At 40.2% G+C, this 24,561-nt stretch overlaps 1 protein-coding gene across 1 annotated transcript in view; it reads right to left on the bottom strand.

Annotated features, from left to right (window-relative positions):
• Nucleotides 1–614: 614 nt before the first annotated feature.
• The window catches only part of LOC133983164 (dolichyl-diphosphooligosaccharide--protein glycosyltransferase subunit STT3B-like), a 63,150-nt gene continuing 39,203 nt past the window's right edge, over nucleotides 615–24,561 (bottom strand). Inside the window, exons 4-16 of the mRNA XM_062422131.1 lie at nucleotides 23,505–23,570; nucleotides 22,370–22,469; nucleotides 15,626–15,724; nucleotides 14,673–14,819; nucleotides 12,514–12,562; nucleotides 11,564–11,718; nucleotides 9,585–9,796; nucleotides 7,714–7,901; nucleotides 6,725–6,896; nucleotides 5,202–5,375; nucleotides 4,799–4,912; nucleotides 4,467–4,676; nucleotides 615–3,394 (exon numbers count right to left, since the gene is read on the bottom strand). Coding sequence (XP_062278115.1) covers nucleotides 3,314–3,394; nucleotides 4,467–4,676; nucleotides 4,799–4,912; nucleotides 5,202–5,375; nucleotides 6,725–6,896; nucleotides 7,714–7,901; nucleotides 9,585–9,796; nucleotides 11,564–11,718; nucleotides 12,514–12,562; nucleotides 14,673–14,819; nucleotides 15,626–15,724; nucleotides 22,370–22,469; nucleotides 23,505–23,570 — 1,767 coding nt within the window. The 3' untranslated portion in view covers nucleotides 615–3,313. The remainder of the gene's footprint in view (nucleotides 3,395–4,466; nucleotides 4,677–4,798; nucleotides 4,913–5,201; nucleotides 5,376–6,724; nucleotides 6,897–7,713; nucleotides 7,902–9,584; nucleotides 9,797–11,563; nucleotides 11,719–12,513; nucleotides 12,563–14,672; nucleotides 14,820–15,625; nucleotides 15,725–22,369; nucleotides 22,470–23,504; nucleotides 23,571–24,561) is intronic.

Here is a 24,561-nt window from a genome sequence, read left to right as displayed (position 1 = left end):
CTTTGTATTTGATCAATTCAGACTGATGAAATCTTAAAATGATGACTGTGGATTTAGTCCTCCATCATTATGAAGAGATCTTCTAATGGTCAGTATGAACAGGAGGAATCATTACAGCAAGAAAAACAGGTTTCCACAGTGTTCTCCAACCCAGCTGCTGGAGAGCTACTGCCCTACATGTGTTAGATATCTCCCCCACTCTAACACACCTGATTCTAATAACTCATTATGAAGCAGCTGAAGCTTGTCAAGGCCTTGATAACGAGCTAATAATTAGAATCAGGTGTGTTAGAGTGGGGAGATACCTAACACATGCAGGGCAGTAGCTCTCCAGGAGCAGCATTGGTGACCACTGTGTTTCAATGTTCATTTTTTAAGACAGACTACATCATTTAATATCAAGAGATATTTTAAACTACACAAAAGTTGAACACTTTGTAGACAAGGAAATAATTAAACATCAAGAAATGAATGCAAACGATAAGGTGGTGGAGGTGTTGAAGTTATATTAACATTAAACTAATTGTAGTGTTATTCAGAAAGATGCATGTTTAATATACACGTTAAATCCACACATTCTGCACGAGCTGAACAATAAAAAAAACAAACGCGTGTTATTATTTCAACCTCTTTATTCAAAAAGGCATGTTTCATTCTCACACCTGCATCCAGATCATTACAATTCGATGGAAGAAACCTTGACTTAGAAAATCAAATAAACAACAACATAAAATCCTTGCATTTCGTGATAAGACGCTACACTCGCTTTTTTTCTTTCTTTTTTTTTTTTAGTCACCAGCGCAGCCTTCATCGTCCATGTAAATAAATACACTCAATGACTGTCTCTAAGCTGAGCTCTGGATATGATTTCATTTTTTTTCTCTCTCCCTCTTTAAGGCTGATGCTATCTTCTTCTATCATCTTCATTCTCCTCCTGGGTTATAACGATGTCGCTGCTCTTCTGACAAAAACAAACAACCTCACAACAGAATCAAAGTGGAGGTCACGCAGCGTGGATTATGTTTCTTGGACTATCTTCAAGAAACGAGAATAAGGCGGATTAAATTATAAAGGAGGATTTACAGAAAAACGGAGGGGGGGGGGCATTACACTTTCAAACCATACTATATCACATATGTAGGAATAAATCCTCATGTTTAAGCCACTGGTTTGTGTGACGGAGTTACAACTGGAACAAAGTGGGAATTTAGCCAATTGGAGGAGAACATCTGGAGGCAAAACATCTGACAAACAGTGATTTGAGTGTAATGTTTTAACCGTCTGAAAGCCCCCCTCCCCCCTCTGGTGGAGAGCCACCTCCTCCTGCTCCTGCTGGCAGCTCAAGAAGACTTCATATTTTTCTAAATTCACGAGGGAATAAAGCAATGTGAGCAGAGAGCGTTTGATCCTGTTACTGTACCTGTGAGGGGAGAAGCAAGTCTGCTATCTACAGAGCGCAGTGGAACATTTGACAGGAGATCAAAGAGAGAGAGGGTGGGGGTCTTCACATTTGACTCAAAAAGAAGCTGGTGGATGCGTGACAGACTTTGTGTGTAGGAACACTACAGAACACTACAGCTGTGTGTTCAAAAGTAGGCGCTGCTTCCCGTTCTCATCGTTTTTCAATTGGAAGAGTTTTAGGGAGGAAAAAGAAAAAAAGGCTCGGCACCCTCGGCGCTAACAGCTGAAAGCGTTATTAATTTTTAAAGCTAATGAGCAGCTACACTTCAAATGTGTCTTTAATAATCACCCCGGCAGGACGAGACAGATGTCCTCTGTTAGCGACTAGCAGACGAGAGCCAGAGAGTGCGGAGGCCCCGCTTCACATCCGGCGGCGCTCCGTCTTAATCAGTCCATTTTACATTCAGTGGAGTTTGAACCTGCAGCGTGCAGCAGAGTGATCATTAAAAACTACACTGAGAACACAAAATCACTGACCCCCTAAAGCTCAGAGACCTGCCTGCACAATGCTGCTCTTTACTAATCATTAACGACAAAAAAAAAAGAAGAAGAAAAAGAGGAGACTTGGGTTCTTGTCTTGGATTTAAAAAGATATGTTCATATTTAAACCCACTGCAGCTGGACACTGATGGACGGATCATTCTCAGCTCTTATTTTTTGTGTAGCTTTACATCAGATGGGGTTGTAAACAAACTGAGGATTTAACCAGATTTATGCTAACTTTATTTTGAAGGCTATAATTAAAAAGGAAATTCTTTTTTTTTCTCTCTCGGAGGCTTGTTTAAAAGCCGCCTGCTCGGGTTTCTTTACCACGTGACTTCTTTCCAGAGATGACGCTGTTGTTAGATATCAGAAATGAACTTGAAAAATAAGTTGTAATAAACAAGAATGCTTCTTTAAGTTGTCTGTACATATCTGGTTCTATCATTAAAAATGTCCTGTCAGTGCAGCAGAATGAGGCTTGGATGAAGAGCGATGGCTTCTCCTTGTTGGCACGTGTGTGTGTGTGTGTGTGTGTGTGTGTGTGTGTGTGTGTGTGTGTGTGTGTGTGTGTGTGTGTGTGTGTGTGTGTGTGTATTGATGAAACACAGTTAAAACCAGCATGTGTTAACACTGATCAGAGTAAATCAGGACTTGCAATGTTTGGAATATTCTCATCATGTATCAGGAGTGAGAATTTGAATTGAATGAACTCCAACAAGGAAGGAAACACCGTAACAATCATCCTGAAGTCATGCTTTACCTGTTTTCATTGTGAGTGGGTGTGTGGAGAAGAAATGATGTAATGCATAGAGCAGTCCTTAAACTAGAAGACGACTCATCTCTAGCTCTCCCTGCCTCTCCTATCACTCACCGGCACATTCAAGTACAAAAAAAAAAAAAGGAAAAGAAAAGAAAAAGAAACGCGAGTTAAAGGTCACAGTTCCTCAGGTTAAAACCAGCGTGGGGGGGTTTGGGGGTGGGGGTTAGGGGTGGGGCTCGGGCTAGCTGGCGTCTCCCATTCTTCGCCTCCTTTGACCCCTCTGCTTTTTTAAATCAGGTCGACGTGATCTCCGCTTTGTGATGATGTAACGTTTCCAAGCCTGGACCTCCAGGTGAGGACACACGGGGATGACGTGAAGGAGGGTGGGAGGGAGTGGGAGCGGGGTGAGGGGAGTCTGGAGAACCTCTGCTTCTTCCTTATTCGTTTTAATTGGTGAACTTTTTTACTGGTTGTTTTTTTTCTTTCTTTTTTTCTTTTTTTAACGTAAGATTTATTCCTCCCTCTCTCTCTCTCTCTCTCTCTCTCTCTCTCTCTCTCTCTCTCTCTTCTCTCTTGTTCTCCAGTGTGCCTCTGTCGGTGGTGGACGCTCTATAAAGATTTCTTGGTCAGTTTCTTGCCCTTCTTGAGGGAAAGCTTGTTCCTGATGTATCCACGCTTCCTCTTGGCAGTCTGCAGAGGGACACATGACCAAAAACTCTATTACATTTCTTTCTTTTACATTTTTATCATTCTTATTATCAGCTTGTCAATCAACTGTAAAACACTTTGAACTACTTTAACCTGTATGAAAGCTGCTATAAAAATAAAGTTTGATAGAAAAACACTAATTCACACTTTTTTACATATGAACTAAGATTTCTATCTAAAGTTTCCACCTGTACCTCTAGCTGTTTATATCTCAAAAATATGCATCAGGAGTGGACTACACCCTCATCTACACTGCTACATTATCATAGTTTTATAAAGATAAAATATCTAAAGCATCTAAATGAATGAACTAATAAAACATCTGAGGAGCACTTTGGTAGCCAAGCACATGCTGCATCATCACAGCATCCCTGCTTTACTGCATGTCAGTTGTGCTTCCAAATCTTGCTGTTAAATCATGTGATATTTTGTTTTTTGTAAAGCACATTGTATGAAATGTGCTATACAAATAAAGCTGCCTTGCCTAACGTTGGGGAAATTCCCTGCATTCCAGCATTCCCTGATTTCCCTTTAAAACAGGAGCTTGTACTATGAGAAAATAAAATGTGTCTGTGTGTGTCTTCTGGCACTTTTATGACGGTCCCTAACTTAAATGTGTTACTTTTCTGTCTGCTGTCATGTCTTACAATGAGCCATGATGAGGTAAAAATAACATCTGTTAAAGTTAAAACATGACATCAGCAGCTGTTTGGGAGGCTAGTGGGTAATATTACTGTTAACCTGGGGATCATTTTCCTCCTGGCAGCACACTTCTAATGAAATCTAACTCAGTGTGTTCTCATGTATTAAGCTGAGGCAGGTTATGGCTGCAAAGGCTCCAAAGAAGCTCCATGTTTAGTTTTTGATCATCACAGAGCTGGCTTGTAAAGATTTTTCATTCAACCCCCTAAATGCACCAGCAGCTGATCAATAATGTCATGGAGCTGGACTCAGGCTACACTTTCTGTTACTTAGAAACCTCAGAGTGGCTCTAAAACAAACACACTCCCACACACTGGCTTGTTTCTTTACTGTGCCTTCTCTCCCATCTTACCTTTTTGGACGTGTACTTCTGCTTGGCGGTGTCGGAGCTTCGCAGCTTATGCTCCACACGGTCCCGGTTCTCCAGCTTTTTCACCTTATAAATCCTGACCAGCCAGTGCTCTGAGGTGAACGCTTCCTCCAGGTGCTTCAGCTTTATGTCCTTGTTACCGATCTCGGCGTTACGCGTCCGGTCGAAGCCTGGCGGCGTCCGGAAGTCCAACTTGACGGAAGTTAAAAAAACAGATGGAGACGTTAATCATATTTATCCATTAATGACGTGACGGCGTTCTTTAAAAAAATCAAACATTTTGCCAGTTAGAAGGATTAATCATGAGGACGTACCTGCATCTCTCCAAAGCGGTAGTAAGACATTTTGTACATAAGGCAGTTGAGGAGGGTGGGGGAGCCATCTTTGTCCACTCTGAACTCTCCCTGCGGGGTGAAGTAGTCACTTTCCTGGGTGGATGACAGGGAGGACAGATGGTTGGAGCGATAAATTAACTAAAACACACTCTGAGCCACAATTTCATGCTATTTTGCAGCTAAAACTTCTTAAAACACACTCGATTATCAGCCTCTTTGTGGTCTATCGTAGAAGGAGTTCCTTAATTAAGTGACAGTGTGTGTATGTGTGTGTGTGTGTGTGTATGTGTGTGTGTATGTGTGTGTGTGTGTGTGTGTGTGTGTGTGTGTGTGTGTGTGTGTGTGTGTGTGTGTGTGTGTGTGTGTGTGTGACGTGTCTCACCCTGATGTCTCTGGGGTGCTCTCCCTCTGCAATGCGCACCATCCAGAGGAACTTGTTGATGTCATCTCCTGAGTAGCCAATCACCCCGCCGAAGATGATCAGGACGTAATCGACATCCAGCGACCTCATGATCTCATAGGCTGCCGTCTCGTTCGATGACATGGCTTTACCCACCTGAGGGAACGCAGACATAAGGCATCAGTCCAGTTGAGCTTGAGAATGACGTGATAGTCCATCGATTTTAAACACCGAGCGTAGTTCATCAGTTAATTTTATTGCAGCTGTTAAGCAGAGCCAGGACAGCGATAAATGAGTGTGTATTGTTCACAGAGCTGTTAGTAAATGTGCTCATTTGTTTATATGCTGCACGGAGCTGTCTGCTGTTTTGTGTGCCAAATTGAAATGGAATAGAAAGTATACCCACACCAGCACTGTGCCAGTCAACCTTTGTCAAATCTGAGTCAACAATTAATTACTTCTGAAAAAATACCATTTATATATGAATACACAAAGATAAGTAGAAAGAAATAACTTGACAAACTGGAATAAAGAGTTGCAGTAAGGATGGAGGGGGAGCTGGGAGAGAAACTACACCTTTCATGATAACTACTTCTGTTGGACGATATTATTGTCTCAAAAATAATCTCGATAAATGATATTATTGTCATTTTAAGATCATTTTATACCACTGATATAATGATTATATAATATTCCAGGACGTACACAGTGAGGAATGGAGGACACTACTTGTTTAGTCAATGTGACATGAATAGCCTTTTAGCTGCTAATGTGAAGTGTGGTAATACTGACCTAAAAAAATGATCAAGGTCACTTTTTCTGTGTGCTTGTTTAAATATAGAATAAAAGATTAATCATAAAAAAGGAGTCATGGAGGTTTAAAGACCAGGCAAAAACAAGCCATCACATTGCATTATGGGAAGTGTAGGCTGGACTCGTATTAGGGACTAATAGTCAGGATATCTGTACTGCTTTGATGATACTTTTTAAAATCTTGTCTCTTGTGAGTCCCAACTTGATGAATGTGACAATTTGAGATCTAACGATTTCTCAGTTACAGTGCAGAGTAGGCCTACATATTAAACACGTGTCCACTTGGTGGTGCAATAGACCAAAGCAAGACAGTAACAGTCCCACATACTGGCTGACAAAAACTCAAGTAGGAGCTGTTAAACTATATAAGTAAATCGTAAAGTAAAATCAAAAGACACACTCATCTGTATATTTAACAAGTTCCAGTATATTTTAATCCAGGTCTGTTTTGGCCACTTCTTAAAAGAAGATTTAAATACGTTTGTATTCTCCAGGCCCAATCAGAGACATCACTTATGACATCATCAGGGTTATTTTCTCAGAACTGACAAAACTCCTAAACAGCCACAAGATGATAAGAGTAGATATGCCTGTGATGTTTAAAAGTTGGTGGACTGCCCCTTCAATCAAAGGTTGCATTTAGAAAATCTAGGATAAAGGTCAGATGTCATCAACAGTATTCATTCTCTCACCAGTGCTATATGACTGTTGTTCCACGTGTTGTTGTCCACCAGCGTGGTCCTGTTAGCCATGCCTGCTATCTGGTAGCCGTAGTCCCACCATGACATCACTCTGGCGTGCTCGTCTGTGTTCTGCCTCAGCCAATAGTAGGCCTCTCTGAAGTCATCCAGGATGTTCCGGGAGCTGGAGGAGAGAGTTACAGGTGGGTGAGGCGACGACACAGTGGAAGTATAAACTGCTTATATTAGACCAAAACCTTTTCCTCAGTTACTGCTTTGATATCTAATCATGCAGATTGTTTCTGTTTTATCTGATCTGGTAATAGATTTCTGCCATCACTACAATGGAGATGAATGAGCTGTGGTCTACTAACAACAGTGTATTAGAGCAAACTGTTTAAATGATTTCTTGTCAGGGCTCAGTCAGAATAAGTATCCACTGACAAAAGTCTGATTATTACTTTTATTACATTTTTATTGTGTTATCTGTACCAAGAGACCCAATGTCTTTTTATCTGTTCAAGTTCACAGAATTGAAAAATGATACTTGAAAGAGTTCAACACTAGTATAGATGGACTATAACACAAAAAAGCTTTTTATGGGGACTATTTCTGTGGTAGAAAGTAGTTCTGATAAAAAGTGAGGTCTGTGAGTAATGGGAACACTGTTCCTGGAGAGAAACCTCTGATGAAATTTTAAAAAGTCATTTTTCATTGCTTTGAGTGTGGTGGCAAAGATCGGGAAGCAGCAGATATCTCAAAACCAGGAAACTGGAAAATAAAAACTATATGTCTGGCTGAGGGGTAAGTGAGAAAAAGTGCTGCAATTCAACTGAGGTAAACATGAATCCACTACAGTCACTACAGTTAAAGACAGTGAAAAGCTTCTACCATCATCCAAACATACTGTTACTGTATTGTTTGGCATCAATCACACTCCATACCGGGTAATATCTTACTAATATGACATATGAGAAATGCACGTGATCATCATTACTCACCCGTCGTGGTTGTAAGATGCCAGCACCACACTGGGGCTGGAGTAAGCGTTGCTGGTGACCCAGGTGCAGTGGACAGCGAACATCATGAGTAACATCAACATCAGCATGGTGACGATAGACTTGATGTTGGGGCCCAGGCCCTCCTCTGCCTTCTCCTGTTCCGACACATGTTTACGCACCTTGCCGGCCTGCAGGGGGAGAACACGAGCAGACAGGAGGCCGTTTGTAAAGGTTATTGAAACTCTTACAAGACAGGTAAGCGGTACAAATTAGCTGTTCATGTACTAAAAGACATTAAGAGAATTGTCACACAGACAATCAGCTCTTTTATGGTGTTTCTTAGAGGAGAGCTGTGAGAGGTTAGTTTAGTATTGTTCCCAGTGTATCGATTCAGAAGAAAAGCATTAAAAGGATGAGAAAAACATTGACCATCAGTGTTATTAAGATTCCCTGAGGAAGGAAGGTGGAGGCTGATTTTTTATGTTGCCAGGGATACCAGCACACAATATTTTCAATAATAATATTTATTATAAATTCCTGCCAACAAGACAAATACTTTTCAGATGAGTCTGGAAAGGATGCAGTTCTTGGATATTATTGGATGTTTAACTACCTACATGTGTGCTGTTCACATTCAATGTTTTGCACCCTTGGGGGTTGGGACACCCAAAAGGGTCACCGGATAAATCTGAAGGGTCACAAGCTGATTCGAGAAAGGAACAATATTTCTCTTAGATGAAATTGTGTTTATTTTTTCTGATTTCTCGTTATTCTTTTTTGTAAAATACTCTTATGAATACATATTCCTCCTCTGCAGGCCTGTAAAATGCTAATTCTCTTTGGCTGAGCTGCTCACCACTCACATCTACACTTTGGGTGCTTGGGGTCACAAGATGATATTACATCATTTCAGCCAAGAATGGCTTTTCATTAGTTTGTCAAGAATCATTTTGACTGAGAAGACAAAACACATGAAGGAAGCTAAATGTTTCCAAGGGGAAACATTGTATATTAAAGCCAGGTCTGACAAATGTAAGTACACAAGTTTATTTAACTGAAAGCAGCATGAATTGATTTTTGTGGCTAATGTGTGTGTGTTAGCAAATAGTTGCCTATTTCAGCTGAGAGCAACTTCAGGATTCATTTGAAGTTGTGTTTCTAGCCACTTGTAATGTAACTTTAGCTTTATTTTGATCTGAAAGCTCCAAAATTCTCCACTATGTTCCCTAGCTGATCACTAACTCTGCCTGCTGTTTGCTGCTGCTGCTGTAAACAAAGAAGATGAGAGCAGCGAGAGGGAACCAGAACAGTGAAGCTTTAGGTCATAAAAAGAAGAAAGCTGAAAGACGGTAAAATGCTCCATAAATCTGAACTGCAGAGTCGGTGAATAATGCTCTGTAGGTTCATCACTCTGCGTGACGCCTTCCACATTACACACAGTCATTTAACCTTTGGATAATGTAAAAATAATGATTAGTGCAGCTTTAAATGTTGTAAATAGTTTTTTATGTTAATGATTTGGTATTAGGTGAGCAGGCTCTCAATTATTCAAGGTGTATTCTGTGTGTGTAGTTAAAGGATTCAATATAAAAAAAACAGCCACAGGGATATTGTGACTTTTAAAGGTGAAACTAAATGATGCTTGTGCTGTTATGAGACTGTTAAACAAATGTGACACAGTAAAGGTTTGTGCATTGTAACACACATTATTCAGGTCATTGCATTACTTTTCAAATAAGCAATGAGCAGCTCGTTTAGTTTTCTGTCTTCCACTTTATCAAACATGATTTATCATTAATGAAAAGATAAGCAAATAGGTGACACATTTTACACACACACACCCACACAAACCCATGCTGTTGACCCCTGACCTTGTCGTAGAGGTTGCCGGCGTTCTTCCTGTCGTCCTCGTCGCTGCTGTCCTCTGCGGGCGGGCTCTGCCTCTTCATGTCGTCACCCAGGTAGTGTTCGAAGACGCTGGAGAACGCCACGGCCGACAGCATGCACACCACCGGAGTCAGAGTCAACATCAAACGCACCATCACGCCGGCAAAATACACAGCGCTGATGGCGTACAGAGCCACTGGTGTTGGGAGAGCAGAGAGAGAGAGAGAGAGAGAGAGAGAGAGAGAGAGAGAGAGAGAGAGAGAGAGAGAGAGAGAGAGAGAGAGAGAGAGAGAGAGATGAAGAGGTTACAGGTGAACAGGAAGTTATGATCCAATATTAAAAGGTTTGATTTTATTTAATAATTGATCCTGTTTACTATTTAATGCTGTTAAGTTATATTAGAAGAGGAGAAAAATGTACACTACACACGCATACGCTTATAAAATGTTTGTGTGTCTGTATTAACATGCTTATGATTAGGATGCAACAAGTAGAGAGCAAGAAAGAGATGAGCAGAAAAAAAAGATGAGAGTAAGGCAGCAAACAAGGAAAGAAAAAGAGAGAGAGAGAGAGAGAGAGAGAGAGAGAGAGAGAGAGAGAGAGAGAGAGAGAGAAACTAAAGTAGCATTGGCGAACTAAAGTGACAAAGTCAGTGATAATGAGGCAGCGGAAAACAGGATAGACGGAAAAAAGTGGAAGTATACACTGAGCATCAGAAGAAACAGAGGGACACACATGAAAGTGTTTGATTCTCTGCAGTGTGTCTCCATCACACTGATCAATGTCTTACTGACAAATGCCCACACATCACCACTTTCTGCTTTATCCAGGTACTGAAAACTTTGGGTATGTAGTACTGTCCAACTGAATTTTAGAGGGTTACACCAAAATTGATAAATCATTTCAAACACTAACAAAAAAAATGCATACAAAATTCAGCCAATACAACTTCAAAAAAACGTAACTACGCTACATTATGCAAAGCTGTAATGACACTATATGTAGTAGTGTGCTGTGTGGGCAAGCTGGATTTTAAATAACAAATATATCTCTACTTCAAACACATCTACATGAAGATGTGCTTTATAATGCTTCTGCATAATGACTACTATCAAATCAAAAAACTTTAATCTGAATGCGTTTCTCAGGAGACCTTTTTTAATTCTTACTACTGTAGTATTTTTATGCTAAATTATAGTACACATTGCAACACCGTGCTAAGATTACAATATTCACACAACCCCCCTGACTATGTTTACTAGGGAATAGATCTCAAATACCAAATGTATCAAAAGGAATATTTTCTTCTATTATGTAAAGTTTGGTTATTTATCTTAAGACATTGGAAAACCGCACTGCTTATTTGGAAGGACTGATGAAAACTTGGTTGAGAGCAGCAGTGACTGATTATAGTACACTCCCTCCTTCTCTATTATGAACTGAACTTCTCCCTGTCATATATGTGAGTCAGACTTATCTTTATTCCTGATTATTTAATATTCCTCTTTAACATACACCATGTCTCACAATATCTAGACCCGAGCCATGACCTGTATCACCTGCATCCATGGAATTTACTGTTACCATTGAAGGTTCAATAAAAAATGTAAAATTCACACAACCACTGATGTTGTTTGGATTAAAGGCTTATGTCAGGCTGTATCACAGTTTAAGTGCAGAATGACAGGAAAAGAAATAACTCATGACAACTGTGTAAAAGCCATTAACACCAGTGAAATTACCAGCATTATTGATAGTGTTGCTACTCTAATGCACCTCGCTTCCAAATCCAAAACTGCTGGCTTGGTCGTTAATCATCAACACTGAGTCACACTCTGACTGTGTTCAAAGGCCAGTGGTGACATGTTTCAGGATGTTTGTCAATAACAGTGTTCACATGATTAAAAAAAGTATAGAAAAATGATATTAAAAAAAAGAACTTCCTGTGTGCTATGACTCTTACCAAAGACACGCTCATCATTGATGTTCTTTATGCAGAACCAGAGGCCTGCTGGGAAGGTGCAGACCAGGATGTGAAGATCAAAGAAGAAGGACACCCAAGTGGTGGGCTGGTGCTCAGACACCGATGCTATAATGGGGATGTGGATCTTAGCGTAGCTGTGGACGACACGGGAGACGCACAGAAGTGAGACATAACAGAGGAGTACATTCTGGTAAAGGTAGAGGAGGAGTTCTTCATAGTGATGGTAAACATAGTGAAAGTATTGTCATTATAAAACAACACTTTTCTGTTAGATGAGGTCAGTCATCTCAGGGTCCAAGGAGGAGGACCCCCATTACTTTCACTGCATTGCAACACACACACACTCTTCACATAGACAAAATGAGAGTTTCAGAGTTTTACAGCTGATGCTTCATTCTGCCACTTCTCTGCAAAGCCAGATCTGGGAGGAGGGAGGGGGGAGGAGGGGCATTATCTGCTTAGGATGTTATGATGAAGCTGAGTGACTCACTCCTTCACAATAACAACATTTTTTTTGCAGAGTACAGTTTGATTTATCTGTCAAATCTGAACAAAAACATGAGAATATCGATTATAGTATTTGAGAGATAAGAAATCTCCATTTGTTAGAAAAGTTAAAAACCATTCCTCCCCTCTGCTCAAGGAAGAATCATTATCCCTTTGATCTTTTATTAACCACATGCTCCGAGATGGACTAAAGCTGAATAAATTAAAACTAAGTAAATCAACCAGTAGACAAGGTGGAATTAATCTTGGATGAAAGTGACTATTTTTCCCCACCCCACCACTTTTCTACCTCCTACAGTTTCAACAGATTTATAGGTAAATGTGCCGCTGTATATAATTTTCAACCTAATTCATTATCGGCGCTGTGGTGAGGTGCTTTAAATCTGGTAGAAAAGTACAAAACATTCATTCTGATGACTTACCCGGTGTCCCAGAGGGAGTAGAAGCGCCCACTCCATGGAGCGATGTACCCTGAAGGTGAAAGACACACACACACACACACACACACACACACACACACACACACACACACACACACACACACACACACACACACACACACACACACACACACACACACACACACACACACACACACACACACACACACACACACACACACACACACACACACACACACACACACACACAGACACACCATATGGACTCTGTTAGAATGTGAGTGTGTTTAAAACAAACAGCAGCCCACACAACCTGACCTGCACACACACCGCTGTGGACTGTCTGTGAATGCTATCAAACATCAGTGGAAGGCGTAAAAGCTTTGCAACATTCCGCCTGCATGTATTGATCATATAATTACTCTCTAATAAGCGTGTTTGTGTGTGTTGCGGACGTCATGAGTGGCTGTAATGAGCTCTCTCCGGCCGGCTCTGCTGTGATAAATGAGAGCACGTATAACTAATCGCAGCTGTTACACGGCAAAACAGGAGACAGCAGGTGGTCCTATCATATAGATAATACATGTGTGATGTCAGTGGATGGCTGATGGCTCTCATCATAACCGGTTATTGCTTTACATGTAGCGTTTATGTGGCTGTTTGGTTTAGATAAGGCTTTTAATGACTGTGACCACTCTCATCAAAAGGGTCCAAATGTCTCTTGTCTGGCAGAATCACGACAATATTACAGCTTCAAGCTATTTTGGGGTTCAAAGTAACAAAGCGTGTAAATAGACAAGATATTAAAATGCTGCTTCAGTTCTTTATCCCTGCTGTTATCTTCCTGTCAACCGTGGAACTTTTGTCCTCCCCGGTCAAAATTGAGTGTTTATAAAGCATAAGGTATGAATTATCGCCCAATTCTGTGTTAGACCATTTTAGCCAACTCCATTCCAACTTATTACCACAGTTATTATACATATTTTGGGAAATAGGCCTCATTTCAATGAAATTATACCTCATTTTTGAGTTAACGCCTATAATCCTAGGAAGACAACAAGAGGGCTAAAAGCATGAGGCTGGCATTGAATTGATTGTACCAACAATTATTGCCTGATATAGTTTATTACTCTGTGCTGTAGAGCTCCATTGTGGTCCAAAAGATACTGAGGGAAAAAAATACACTAAAAACACCCCAGAAATACTCACATGAGCACCAAATATGTATTAATCCACTGCTGAAAATAGTCCCTAAAAATGCATTTGCTCCTGATTAGGGTGTTTGGTAAAAAAAATAAACTACTGTGGCCAGCTCTTCTGGGAAATTACTGAGCTATAAACTATATATTCATGATGTCTTCTATTAGAACTAGCTGGTTTGGGATGAGCGTCACAGACAGAGTAGGAAACTAACACATTGTTGCTTTAGAAAAAATATTCAATAATACAAGCCTCATCCTTTAAAAAACACACAAAAGTAAGATAACATTCCTTCCCAATGATGGGTATAAATACAGTCATTTCTCAAACTTCAGCTGTGTTGTTTGATACATTTTACTTGACTGACTGTGTGTGTGTGTGTGTGTGTTCGCCACCTGTTGGCTTTAATTCCACTGTTCATTACAGCTCATGTGTGAAAAGCAGGTCTATTATCTCTGACAGAATAAAAGCTCTGCTATTATCGAGGATTGCGAATGTTTCATCATCTGGTTAAAATAAAGCTTTGTGTCATAATTGTACCATAACATAACATCTACTAAGTCTGTTTCACTATTCCTTTAAGACTTCACTATGGAGAAATGTGTGAATCAGACAGAAAACATGGTGGAAACTGGAAATCTTTACCAGGGTAAAGCTGCTGTGTACTCAGCTTTGTATGAATGTTTCATTTCTCCTTTGACACCAATCTCTAAATGCAAATCTATATTAGTAATCCAATATGTTTACACAGCTAATTCTCCAGCTGATTGAATATCGAACCAAGTGACTAGTCAGCTCTACTGTGGCCTGTGCTTACAGTAACGCTGCGGTGTGTGTATCCAGTTTAAACATCACAAGTGTAATTGAGATATCTCGCCACAAACGAACAACAACAAAGAAAGTAGTAGCTTCATTGTGAAGTTTAAATAAAAAAGCATTTCACAGCTATTCAGAAGACCAACCTTCCAATATGGACTAACCTGTGTATGTGAGATAGATAACAGAGAGAAAAACAACTCCAGCAGCCAGAGAGACTCCCAGGAAGAACAGAGTCTGGAACTCCTGCCTGGTCAGTCTGTCCTTCAGGTACTGCAGGAAGGCGTAAACCTGAAGCAGCACAAACACACCTGCAGAGAAAACACACAAACAAGATCTTTATTTAACTAGTAAACAGAGTGAAGGGTTAGGGTTAGAACTAAATAATTATACGGTGTAAAGACGGCGTTTGTATGACTTTATTATGATTTTAATGCTGTTTGTATCTTAAATTGTTTCTTAATATATTTGTTGTTTGGTCTATAAAATGTCAGAAAATGGTAAAAGAAATGTCAATCATTCTTTCACAAAGCCCAAGATAACATCCACAATTTTTTTGTTTTGTCCACAATTCAAAGATCTTCAGTTCATTATAGAGAAGACTAAATAAACCAGCAAAATATCATTTTTTCAGAAGCTGAAATCAGGGAATCTAGATATTTTCTTATTAAGAAATCGTTCATAACTGTTAATTGATATTAAAAATAGTTGGAGATGAATTTAACAGTTGACAGCTAATTGATTATCTGACTGATCATTACAGATCTAGTTTCTACAACCTAAAATCTTCAGTAAATCAGTTATTAAACCATATTTAAAAGATTATTTTTAGCCTGCTCTTTAAGACATTTAATTATTTTCATTAAAAGAAATAATTAAAGACATTACATGCACCTTACCTGCACTTCAGCTGCATGATTCAATTTAATTATCTAGAAGATCTAATATATGCAGTCCTGATTAAAACAGTTTGAAATGCTACATTAATACTTACATATGATTTATATGTGTATGAGTATGAGTTATACAAGTTACATGTTTGAAGTATAGAGGAGAATGTGTGCTTCTAATGCTATTCGTCACTTTTCGCCCTAACCCCAAATGATTGGTTACTAACCTGCTGCAGCCATGTGCTCACTGGTCCTGATTGGCTGAAAGCCCACGAAGGGGATCTGCATGGACAGGACCAGGCCGATGATGTAGAAGGTGCTGTAGGCTGGAGGGAGAAATCAGGCAGTTAAGAGCAGTCACACTCTCATAGCACATGTGAGCACATTCAACTGACTCATTACTACATGTTTAACCTCCACCCTTAAACCTGATCTCACTGCTAAACCCAGAAGGGAATCCTGCTGTAAAACCAGCACGCTGTAGAAGAGAAAAGTTGATCTCAGTTTTATAAAAAAGTAAAGAGATGAGAGAAAAAGACCACACACATACACACAAAGAGAAATACACAATAGAACAACTTTTAATAAAATAAATAATGAAAGATGGCGCACACAAAGACTCGGTGCAGGTAATTCTAGGACACCCTCCACCCTCCATCTCTTTCTTGACTTTCAATCGCAGCCTTGCAAAGTCCTTGACGTCGTACACAAGAACAAAAATACCTTTTGAGCCTAAATCATGACTGACAGTCTAAGTGCGATTAAGCTTCGGCGTTCAAACGATTTACACACTTGGGAGTCAGCGGCATAAACCAGACAAAAGGCTCACTGTGAACGCTCCGACTAACCCTGAAAAGCGTTTCAAACGAACCCTCAAGGGTCGAAAAAACACTGAAACAAAGCTTCGATAACAAAAGCCTCCAAACTCGCACTTTTCTGGTACAATGTTGCCACAGCGCAGCCGACGAAATGAATGTGGAGGTTCTCCTGAACGAGCAGCACGGTCTGAACACCGGCTGAGAAATGATACCTCGGGGTTAGAAATCAGTTCATTAGTGGGAGAAGTTTACTCTCTTTTAGCACATGTGTGTCTGTAGACTGTAAGAGCTTTCAGCAGTCATTTAGACAAGTGGAATCATGACTGACAGGATATCACAGCTCTTTTGAGGGCTTCTGAACATTCTGAGAAATTGGCGGGAAAAGATGAGATGAAAAACAAGAAGTGAGCGGAGGTCTGTGTTCCCAGAAGCATGGAGTCTCTTTAGTATTCAGTAGCTGAGATGCAATGAACATCTCTCCCAACTACATTCATTCAATTATTCGTTATGGATATTCTTGTTATGAATCAGATCACGGTATGTATTAAAGCAGATCACTGAATGTTGTTTGTATTCAACATTAAAAGAAAAAGGGATGGACGTTGATGTGGTTGTCACTCTGCAATATGGCTTTTCCAAAAATACATTTAGAAAGCAAATCACACTAAAGGGAATTCTCTGTGTGTGTGTGTGTGTGTGTGTGTGTGTGTGTGTGTGTGTGTGTGTGTGTGTGTGTGTGTGTGTGTGTGTGTGTGTGTGTGTGTGTGTGTGTGTGTGTGTGTGTGTGTGTGTGTGTGTGTGTGTGTGTGTGTGTGTGTGTTGTCCATGCCAATTTTTGCCTGGGCACAGAATCAAACCTCCACCTCTTCTCCACTGCTGTCTTCACAACAAGAGATGATTATTAGCGCTATTACACCAAAAAGATGTGTGCCTTGCTGCGATAATACCCTGCTGTTCTTTTGGATGAACATACAGTTTCAATCAGGAATCATAATTATTTATCTCATTGCCTCGATAAGACTGCTGGGAACAAAGTGATAATACAAATGAAAGTTCAAATGGTCCACTATCCAATCAGACTCCATGGAATTGAGACTCTTTCACCTGCAGTCTGTCTCTGGGGATGATGTTCATTAAACCTTAAACCTCACACACTAACCTGTTTTATTTACTTGATATAAAAGCAGCAGATCCAAGGTTACTCTGACTCAATTACTTCCTTCCTCTACTGCTGTCTTTTTTGATGATGACAACAATACAGGAGATGTCAGAACAATGAAAATGAAAATACAGACTGCTGCTGACCCTCTGCACACAAACCTGTTTTACAAACTGCTGTGTAAAGAACAGCTTTGAAACCTAATGCAAGCAAATAACTTTTAATGCATCCCCAGCGCACTGCGTTAACAATTCACTGCTGTACAGTCAAGTGTGATCAAATAAAATTACCCTGCAATAAACCCCACCTTTGTGAGACTTTAAATATTCAACTGTTGTTGGTATTATGACAGATAGAATAGGAGTGATTGCTAACTATGTGTGTTTGGTGCTGAGCAGGTAGTGTACAGTGGCTTTTTAGAGCTTTGTCTCTGAAAACAGCCTCATGCTACAGTTGAGAACGATGCTATGAGGGTGCTGAGAGTGAAGTAAGACAGTAAAGTGCAGACAAACAGTTAAACAATGAGTTGAAACTTGTGATAAAGCTCTGTAAAGCCAATGGGAGGAAAGAAGTAGTCTGTGTGAGAGCCATACTATATAGCTAATCGTCATTTCTGGTAAGTGCGCAACAGCTGTGTTTGATTTGAGAAAACACTAACTTGTCGAAATTAGTGTACTGCACAAGTAAGGACAGAGTGTACACAGTGTACTACACAGAAGTGTACTAACAGACGTATGTGGTTTGAGACTTAGTTTCATACTGTATTGTTGGACAGTTAACAATTCCAATTTACATTTTATAAGCTCCCAATATATCTGGATGTAAAATCTCTCATCTATAAAGTAACTAGTAGGGGTGTAATAAATAACAGATATTAATCGGTAATTGGTTTCAATTTAAAAGATGTGAGTGCATCGATACACGAACCCCTAGATCGATCAAAATCGACACGATTTATAACGCACCGTCAACTGTGTTGGAAGAGATTTGGATTTTACAAGAAGAACGGAACACTGGATAAAACCGTTGCAGTATGTAAGGAGTGTAAATAGCACTAAAGGACAGCAGTAGTACGACTAATCTCAACACTCACTTAGTGAGAAGACATGGGGAAACAGGCTTACTGTTACTATAGCATTAACTCTCTTGTGTTGGCTCAAGCACTTATGAAATTACAAAATGAGGCAAGGGATGTCTTTTGAAATTGTTTTATTATAATTTTCTACTTCAGTAGCTCATTGTTCTTTTATCTGAGCTTACACAGAACTCCAAATGTTTTAATTCTTTCACCTCATTTACTGGTTTCTTTGGCTCTAATTTGTGCCAATAGTGAAGATTGAATATGCAGTTTGTTTTTATTGTCAGAGGGGCTTTGCAAAGTTCCCAAAGTGTAATGTAATAGTAATAGTAATAAACACAATGACATGGTTCAATGATATGTCAAAAATAACAAAAATCCCTGCTCTTTTATAAAATATATATATATTTGAAGGTAAGCAATGCCACATTTATAGGATTGACTTATGTTCATTTATAATGTAAAATGAATGTCTACTTAACTTTCAGTTTGCATCATATTGCATATAATCAAATCGCATCGAATCGTTCAATATTAAAATGTATCATCCCTAAATAATACCGTACCCCATGTATATGTATCATCCCTAATTAATACCGTACCCCATGTATCTAGATATGTATTGGATTGTCTTATATTTAAGAGTAACAAGCAACTACAGCTGTGGAATAAATATGCTGTGCAATAAAAGCACCATATTTCCCTCTGCTTTGTAGTCAGTGTTTCAAAATTGTACAGCTCTTGAGTAAATGTATTTAATAATGTTCTATCACTGTAGTTTTAATGTTGATATTTAGACCATTGTCATTAAATGCATCTTTTCTGCCTTATTGGTAGGGTTACTTTGTATATCAAAACAATAGTAATAATCCAATATGTGTTTCACCATGTATATTACATCTGTTGCATTTAGAAGTTAGAGTAATAATGGTCAGTGCTTTGATTGTTGAGTGCTGCTGCTGCAGATGTGTTTCTGCACTACACCTCTCAGAGATCACTTAGCAGTCAAACTGTGTCCACATGTAGCAGCTGGAGGTGATGATTTCAACTGCAAACTTGGAGTGAAATTCTGAGGTTCAACAATCGAACAGCTGCAACACATTTCAGCTCTGAAGCTTTTGTCAGTGCAGCGAACTAACACTGTAAAAGACTTGACCTTTAAGAGTCTGAAAACATGGATGGAATCTTGTTTTTTGACAGTTAATAAATAATAAAAAATCATTTCATCTCAAGGTCCACTTACTACTCAGCGATCTCCATGACAACTAAGCATCTGCTGAAAAGACTGTGAGATGCTGTTCAAAGCCATAAATAGAAGCTAGTAGATGGACCATACGTTTAAAAATGGTCAAACTACTATTTCCAGGGCTGAGACTGAACTTTGAATTTGTGAGTTTAAAGAAGAGTTCAGTAGAGTTGCTCAACTGTGTTTTTTCTATTCAACAATCCCATGAAAAGAAATCAACGATGCGTTCATAATTCTTTAATCTCTACTTTTCCTACCTTGTCTGTGGAGCCCCGAGCCCAATGATTCGTAAATCTTTTACAACTTGTCAAAAATACATAGTTCCTTTTTTAAAAGGTAATTTCTTAAATAGCTGGTTACTGTAGAAAACTTTGCCCAGACTGAAGTTAATGGTGCAGCTATTTTCAGCTGTGGATTGATACACATTTGATTCTCTTGAATTTCCAGCAGCAGGACGGTGTGTACGGGATTGAGTCAAAAGAAACTAGTGTGTGTGTGTGTGCGTGTGTGTGTGCGTGTGTGTGCGTGTGCGTGTGTGTGTGCGTGTGTGTGTGTGTCTGTGTGTGTTCGTGATAAAGAAGGAACAAGACAACAATGTGACTCACTGATGCATTCATAGTTTTTAGACAACAATGCTCTCTGGCAGAGAGGAATAAGATATATCAGGCTTGATATACACACAGTTCATTGTTGGTTATAGTCTTTTCATGGAGCTGGGAAAAGGAATATATAGAATACTGCCAGACTCACTCTTTGAAATTAATGTGCTGCTTGTTTGGGTGTGTATGTATTTTTTTGACCATAACAAATGCTGCCTTCTGCCCGCTTCAATTTTATTTGCTACTAAAAAAAAAAGTGCAAGCTGTTTAAAAATCGGGCACACGCTATATGTGGCCATTTCCGAAACTTTGGCAGCATTTACTGTTGGAACTGCATCCAAATTTGAAGATGACGAATAAATGTGGCCTCATATGTCTCCCAAACCCTGCCATCAAGACTAATCTTATCATTTGCTCCTGTTTCAGGCAGCCAAGCAACATCACTTCTGTAACAGATGAGCCAGGCGCCGCCGTGTTAAAGTGTCCCAGTAGGCGGCACATGGCACCTGCTCTCTTAGAAGCTGAGCGGTATAATGGCTCGGACCGGTGCCGGGAAAACCAGCAGCCAAGATGATTCCCGTTAAGAGAGTGGAGGCATCCATCAAGAGATGGGGGGGGGGGGGTCTTCTTGCTGTAGATGAGACGCTGCTCATGAGATAATAAAATTCTGGTTGGATTTCATTATGGTTTTTCTGCTTTATTAGACAGCTGATTGGCTTGTTCATATGATGACATCACAGCTCTGTTAAAGGACTCTTATTTTACAGACAGATGTGTTTGTGGACTAAAAAACAGCTTAAATCTTCATAACAGAGAGAAAGAGAGGGAGAAGGAGAGAAAGAGAGAGAGGAGGTGGGGTAGCTGTGTGACGACAGGTCACCAACTGGACTCCCAATCGTGGTACGACGTACGCAGCACAGAACGTGCTGAGCTATTACAACTTTGAACTAATGCAATTACTGTGTTGCTGCGGGCGGAATGTGCGAGGCTCGTCTTCAGAGAGTGAGTGAGTGAGTGAGTGAGTGAGTGAGTGAGTGAGTGAGAGAGAGGCATAGAGGCGGTGGAGGGAAAAACAGAACAGTGTGGGGGGAGGCAAGGGAGGAAGATGGGGAAAGTCAGCTTGATGCTAAATTATTCATTTTACCAATAATCCTATTGGAGGATGCAGAACCCACCCGTCACCCCTGTCTCATTCCTAACCTCTCTCCACTCTCTCTCTCTTTTCACTCTTCCCTTCTCTGCACTTGTCTTCATTCCTCTCACTATGGGTTCCCTTTGATTCCATACTTCACAGCTTTCATCTGCTATTGTTGCCAAGTTAACTTATCCCAGTTGTGCACTCTCTCTTCTTTTGTCATAAATATATATATATATATATATATATATATATATATATATATATATATATATATATATATATATATGTATATGATGTATATATACATATATACATCATTATTTCCACAGGATCCCAAACTGCTTCAGTGTGTATTAGCTATTGATTTGGAATCTGAAACAATGGTTATAGAGCTGTGAGCCTGGGGGTCAGGACTCCATTCATGATCAGTGAGGTGAGTTCAGAGTGTGCGACAAGGCGGGCTCTTTGAAGGGAAGACGGCTTTCATCTCCCTCTCCTTCCCCTTCTCTCTATCTTCTTTTTCCCTGACTGCATTTCCACTTTTCGATCTCTTACTTTTATCCCGAATCCCCTACTGCCCTTTCTCCGAGGGATTTGTGTAAACCTGATATCTGTCTCATTACAGACACAACATCGGCTGCTAATGGATGACATTAATTATCGGTAACGGTGTTTAAACGGCGCCTATGTGACAAAGAATAACAAGCTTCTCTGTGTGATACCGCAACATCAGAGAGTGTGCAGCTTGTGTGTGTGTGCAGCTACAACTCGTCTGACTTGTTGTCTGCTTATCCCAGATGTGCTACGCTGCATATGAAACAAGCATCACTGTAAACCCCCCTCCAACTCATCTGTTTACTTCCTTTGAATTAATGTGAAGATAAATGAAGTATTCATGTGTACAAGTGTGTGTGTGTGACTGTAGCTTCTCACCTATGTAGACTCTCCTGCTGAAGCGCTGCATGAGCAACAGGACGAACACGTGAAGAGGGATGAGGTTGATGATGAAGACGTAACCGCCCCAAGCTGAAACCTGAGAAACACAGAGCAGATTTTTTTATCAGAGCATTTTCTTGTTAATTAAAGCGAGTCTTTAATGGAGGTGGTTTGTAATAATTTGGAGCACAGATGCACCTGCGCACAGTCGCATAAGAAAGTTGGTTTACTGCTTGTGGTTGTGATGTGATTGTGATCCCTGCTGAATCGGTGCTTTCAGCTGCAGCAGATAATCAGCATTGTAACATCTTACAAGTCCCTGCAGGCTGGGAAGTGAAGGGTGGCTGTATTTTTCTCTTTCTCTTATTCACAACACGTACACACACGTCCATAATGAGACGGGTAGCGGAGCTGAACAGCCCACCTGAGAGCTGTGAAATCATTATGAGCTACAGCATTAAAGCTTCCATTCAGATTATGTTGTCGGTCCCAAAACCCTCAAAGGCGTACACAAAAACACACGCACAAAAACACACACAAGGGTCTAACACGTGTTTCGGAACAACAGGCGCGCACACGCACACACACACATCTACCTCTTTTCAAGCTTTGTGCTTATTGTCTGCGAGTGTCATGTAACTGCCAGGCTGTGAGTGGCAGCCAGAGAAGAGGCGTCACAGCTTACAGAGTGGGGCGTTCAAACGATTCATTACGGGCCCGTCACAGTCTCGAAGGAATGACGGGTGAGGGTGGGATAAGGGGGGAAAAGGTTCTCCGAAAGGTCTGTCATTGTCTGATGGAAATGGCTTCCGTTGATGTGGGAGCAACGAAATTAGATTGACGTCCAAAAAATGCTGGATGGTAAAAAAGTCTGTGTGTGTGGACATGGTGAGACTTTACCTGCTGCTTCTGTTTGTATGTTTGAAGTTTACGGTTCAGGTGTGTGTGTGCGTATATGTTGTGTGTATAGGTTTGTATGGATAGGTGTGTGTATGTTTGGGTGTAGAGGTGTGTGTAGATATGTGTGTGTAGGTTTGGGTGTAGAGGTGTGTGTAGATATGTGTGTGTAGGTTTGGGTGTAGAGGTGTGTGTAGGTGTAGGGGTGTGTCTGTGTGTGTGTGTGTGTTCTCACCATGTAGAAATAGGAGAGGCAGCATCCGATGGCCCAGAACACCGACCCCGTCTTTACTGATTTCACCTGCAGTGTACACAGAACAGAGTTAACCAATTACATACACACACATAAAGTTCAATCTAAATCAGATGCTTCCACTAAGCTGTTGTTCACATCTTCTTTTTTTTTTTTACCTTGAGGATTTCCCCCGCTGCTGCTTACTCAACACGACTGTCTGAATTATTCATCATGTTTCTCTATTTAATGACCTGCACAAAGCAGCGCGCCGTGTCCTACACATCTTTACCTTCCCCGGCGCGGCACGCTGGGGCTAACAGGGGCTTAACGAGGCTAACGAGCCCTGACTTAACGAAGGCACGGGCGGGAGGCAGCACCATTGGCTGGGTGAATGCTAGAGGCGAGCCAATGGGATGTGTCGGACGGAAGACAGGGACGGAATGAAGTTATTCTGGATTTCTATCCAGGTATATCTCACACCTGGTAAGAGCCTAGAAATACCACCAATCAACTGACTTCAGAGTTTAAATATAAGTGGTGCACATTAAATGTCATAGTTGATCAAATTCACTAAGAATAACTTTGGCCCATATAATCACATGCAGAAACCACAGAGGATAGCTGTGATGAATAAGTCTGTTAAAGCAGATTGACTGCTTAGATTAGTGATTAAAGGGATACGTATATCCTCACATTATAACCATCCAACATATTAGACACAGTGGAACTCAAAAAACTACCCTGTTTAAAAGACACTTGGGATTCCTGTTTTCAGCATTAGAGGACAACATAAATGAGCACTTAGCTTTACAGGATCATAAGAAGGTCACATGTGAAGTGACTCTCAAAAAGGCTTTAATTCTTCTCAAAATTCCCTTTATAGAGTTTCACACATTCATTTGCGATTGCACGCTTTCCACACAATCACTGTATTATTAGAAAGTAGAAATGAATTGTGCTATTTTAAAGCAGAATTAATTGAAATAATGACTCTTAAACTGACATATTTGTTTGATGAACTAGGGAAAGGTTAACTGCCTTTAAAAACTATTACCAC

The sequence above is a fragment of the Scomber scombrus genome, chromosome 7, assembly GCF_963691925.1.
Source record: "Scomber scombrus chromosome 7, fScoSco1.1, whole genome shotgun sequence".
NCBI lineage: Eukaryota > Metazoa > Chordata > Actinopteri > Scombriformes > Scombridae > Scomber > Scomber scombrus.
The sequence above is the reverse complement of the archived record's forward strand: the minus strand, read 5'-3'. Positions and strand labels throughout refer to the sequence as shown.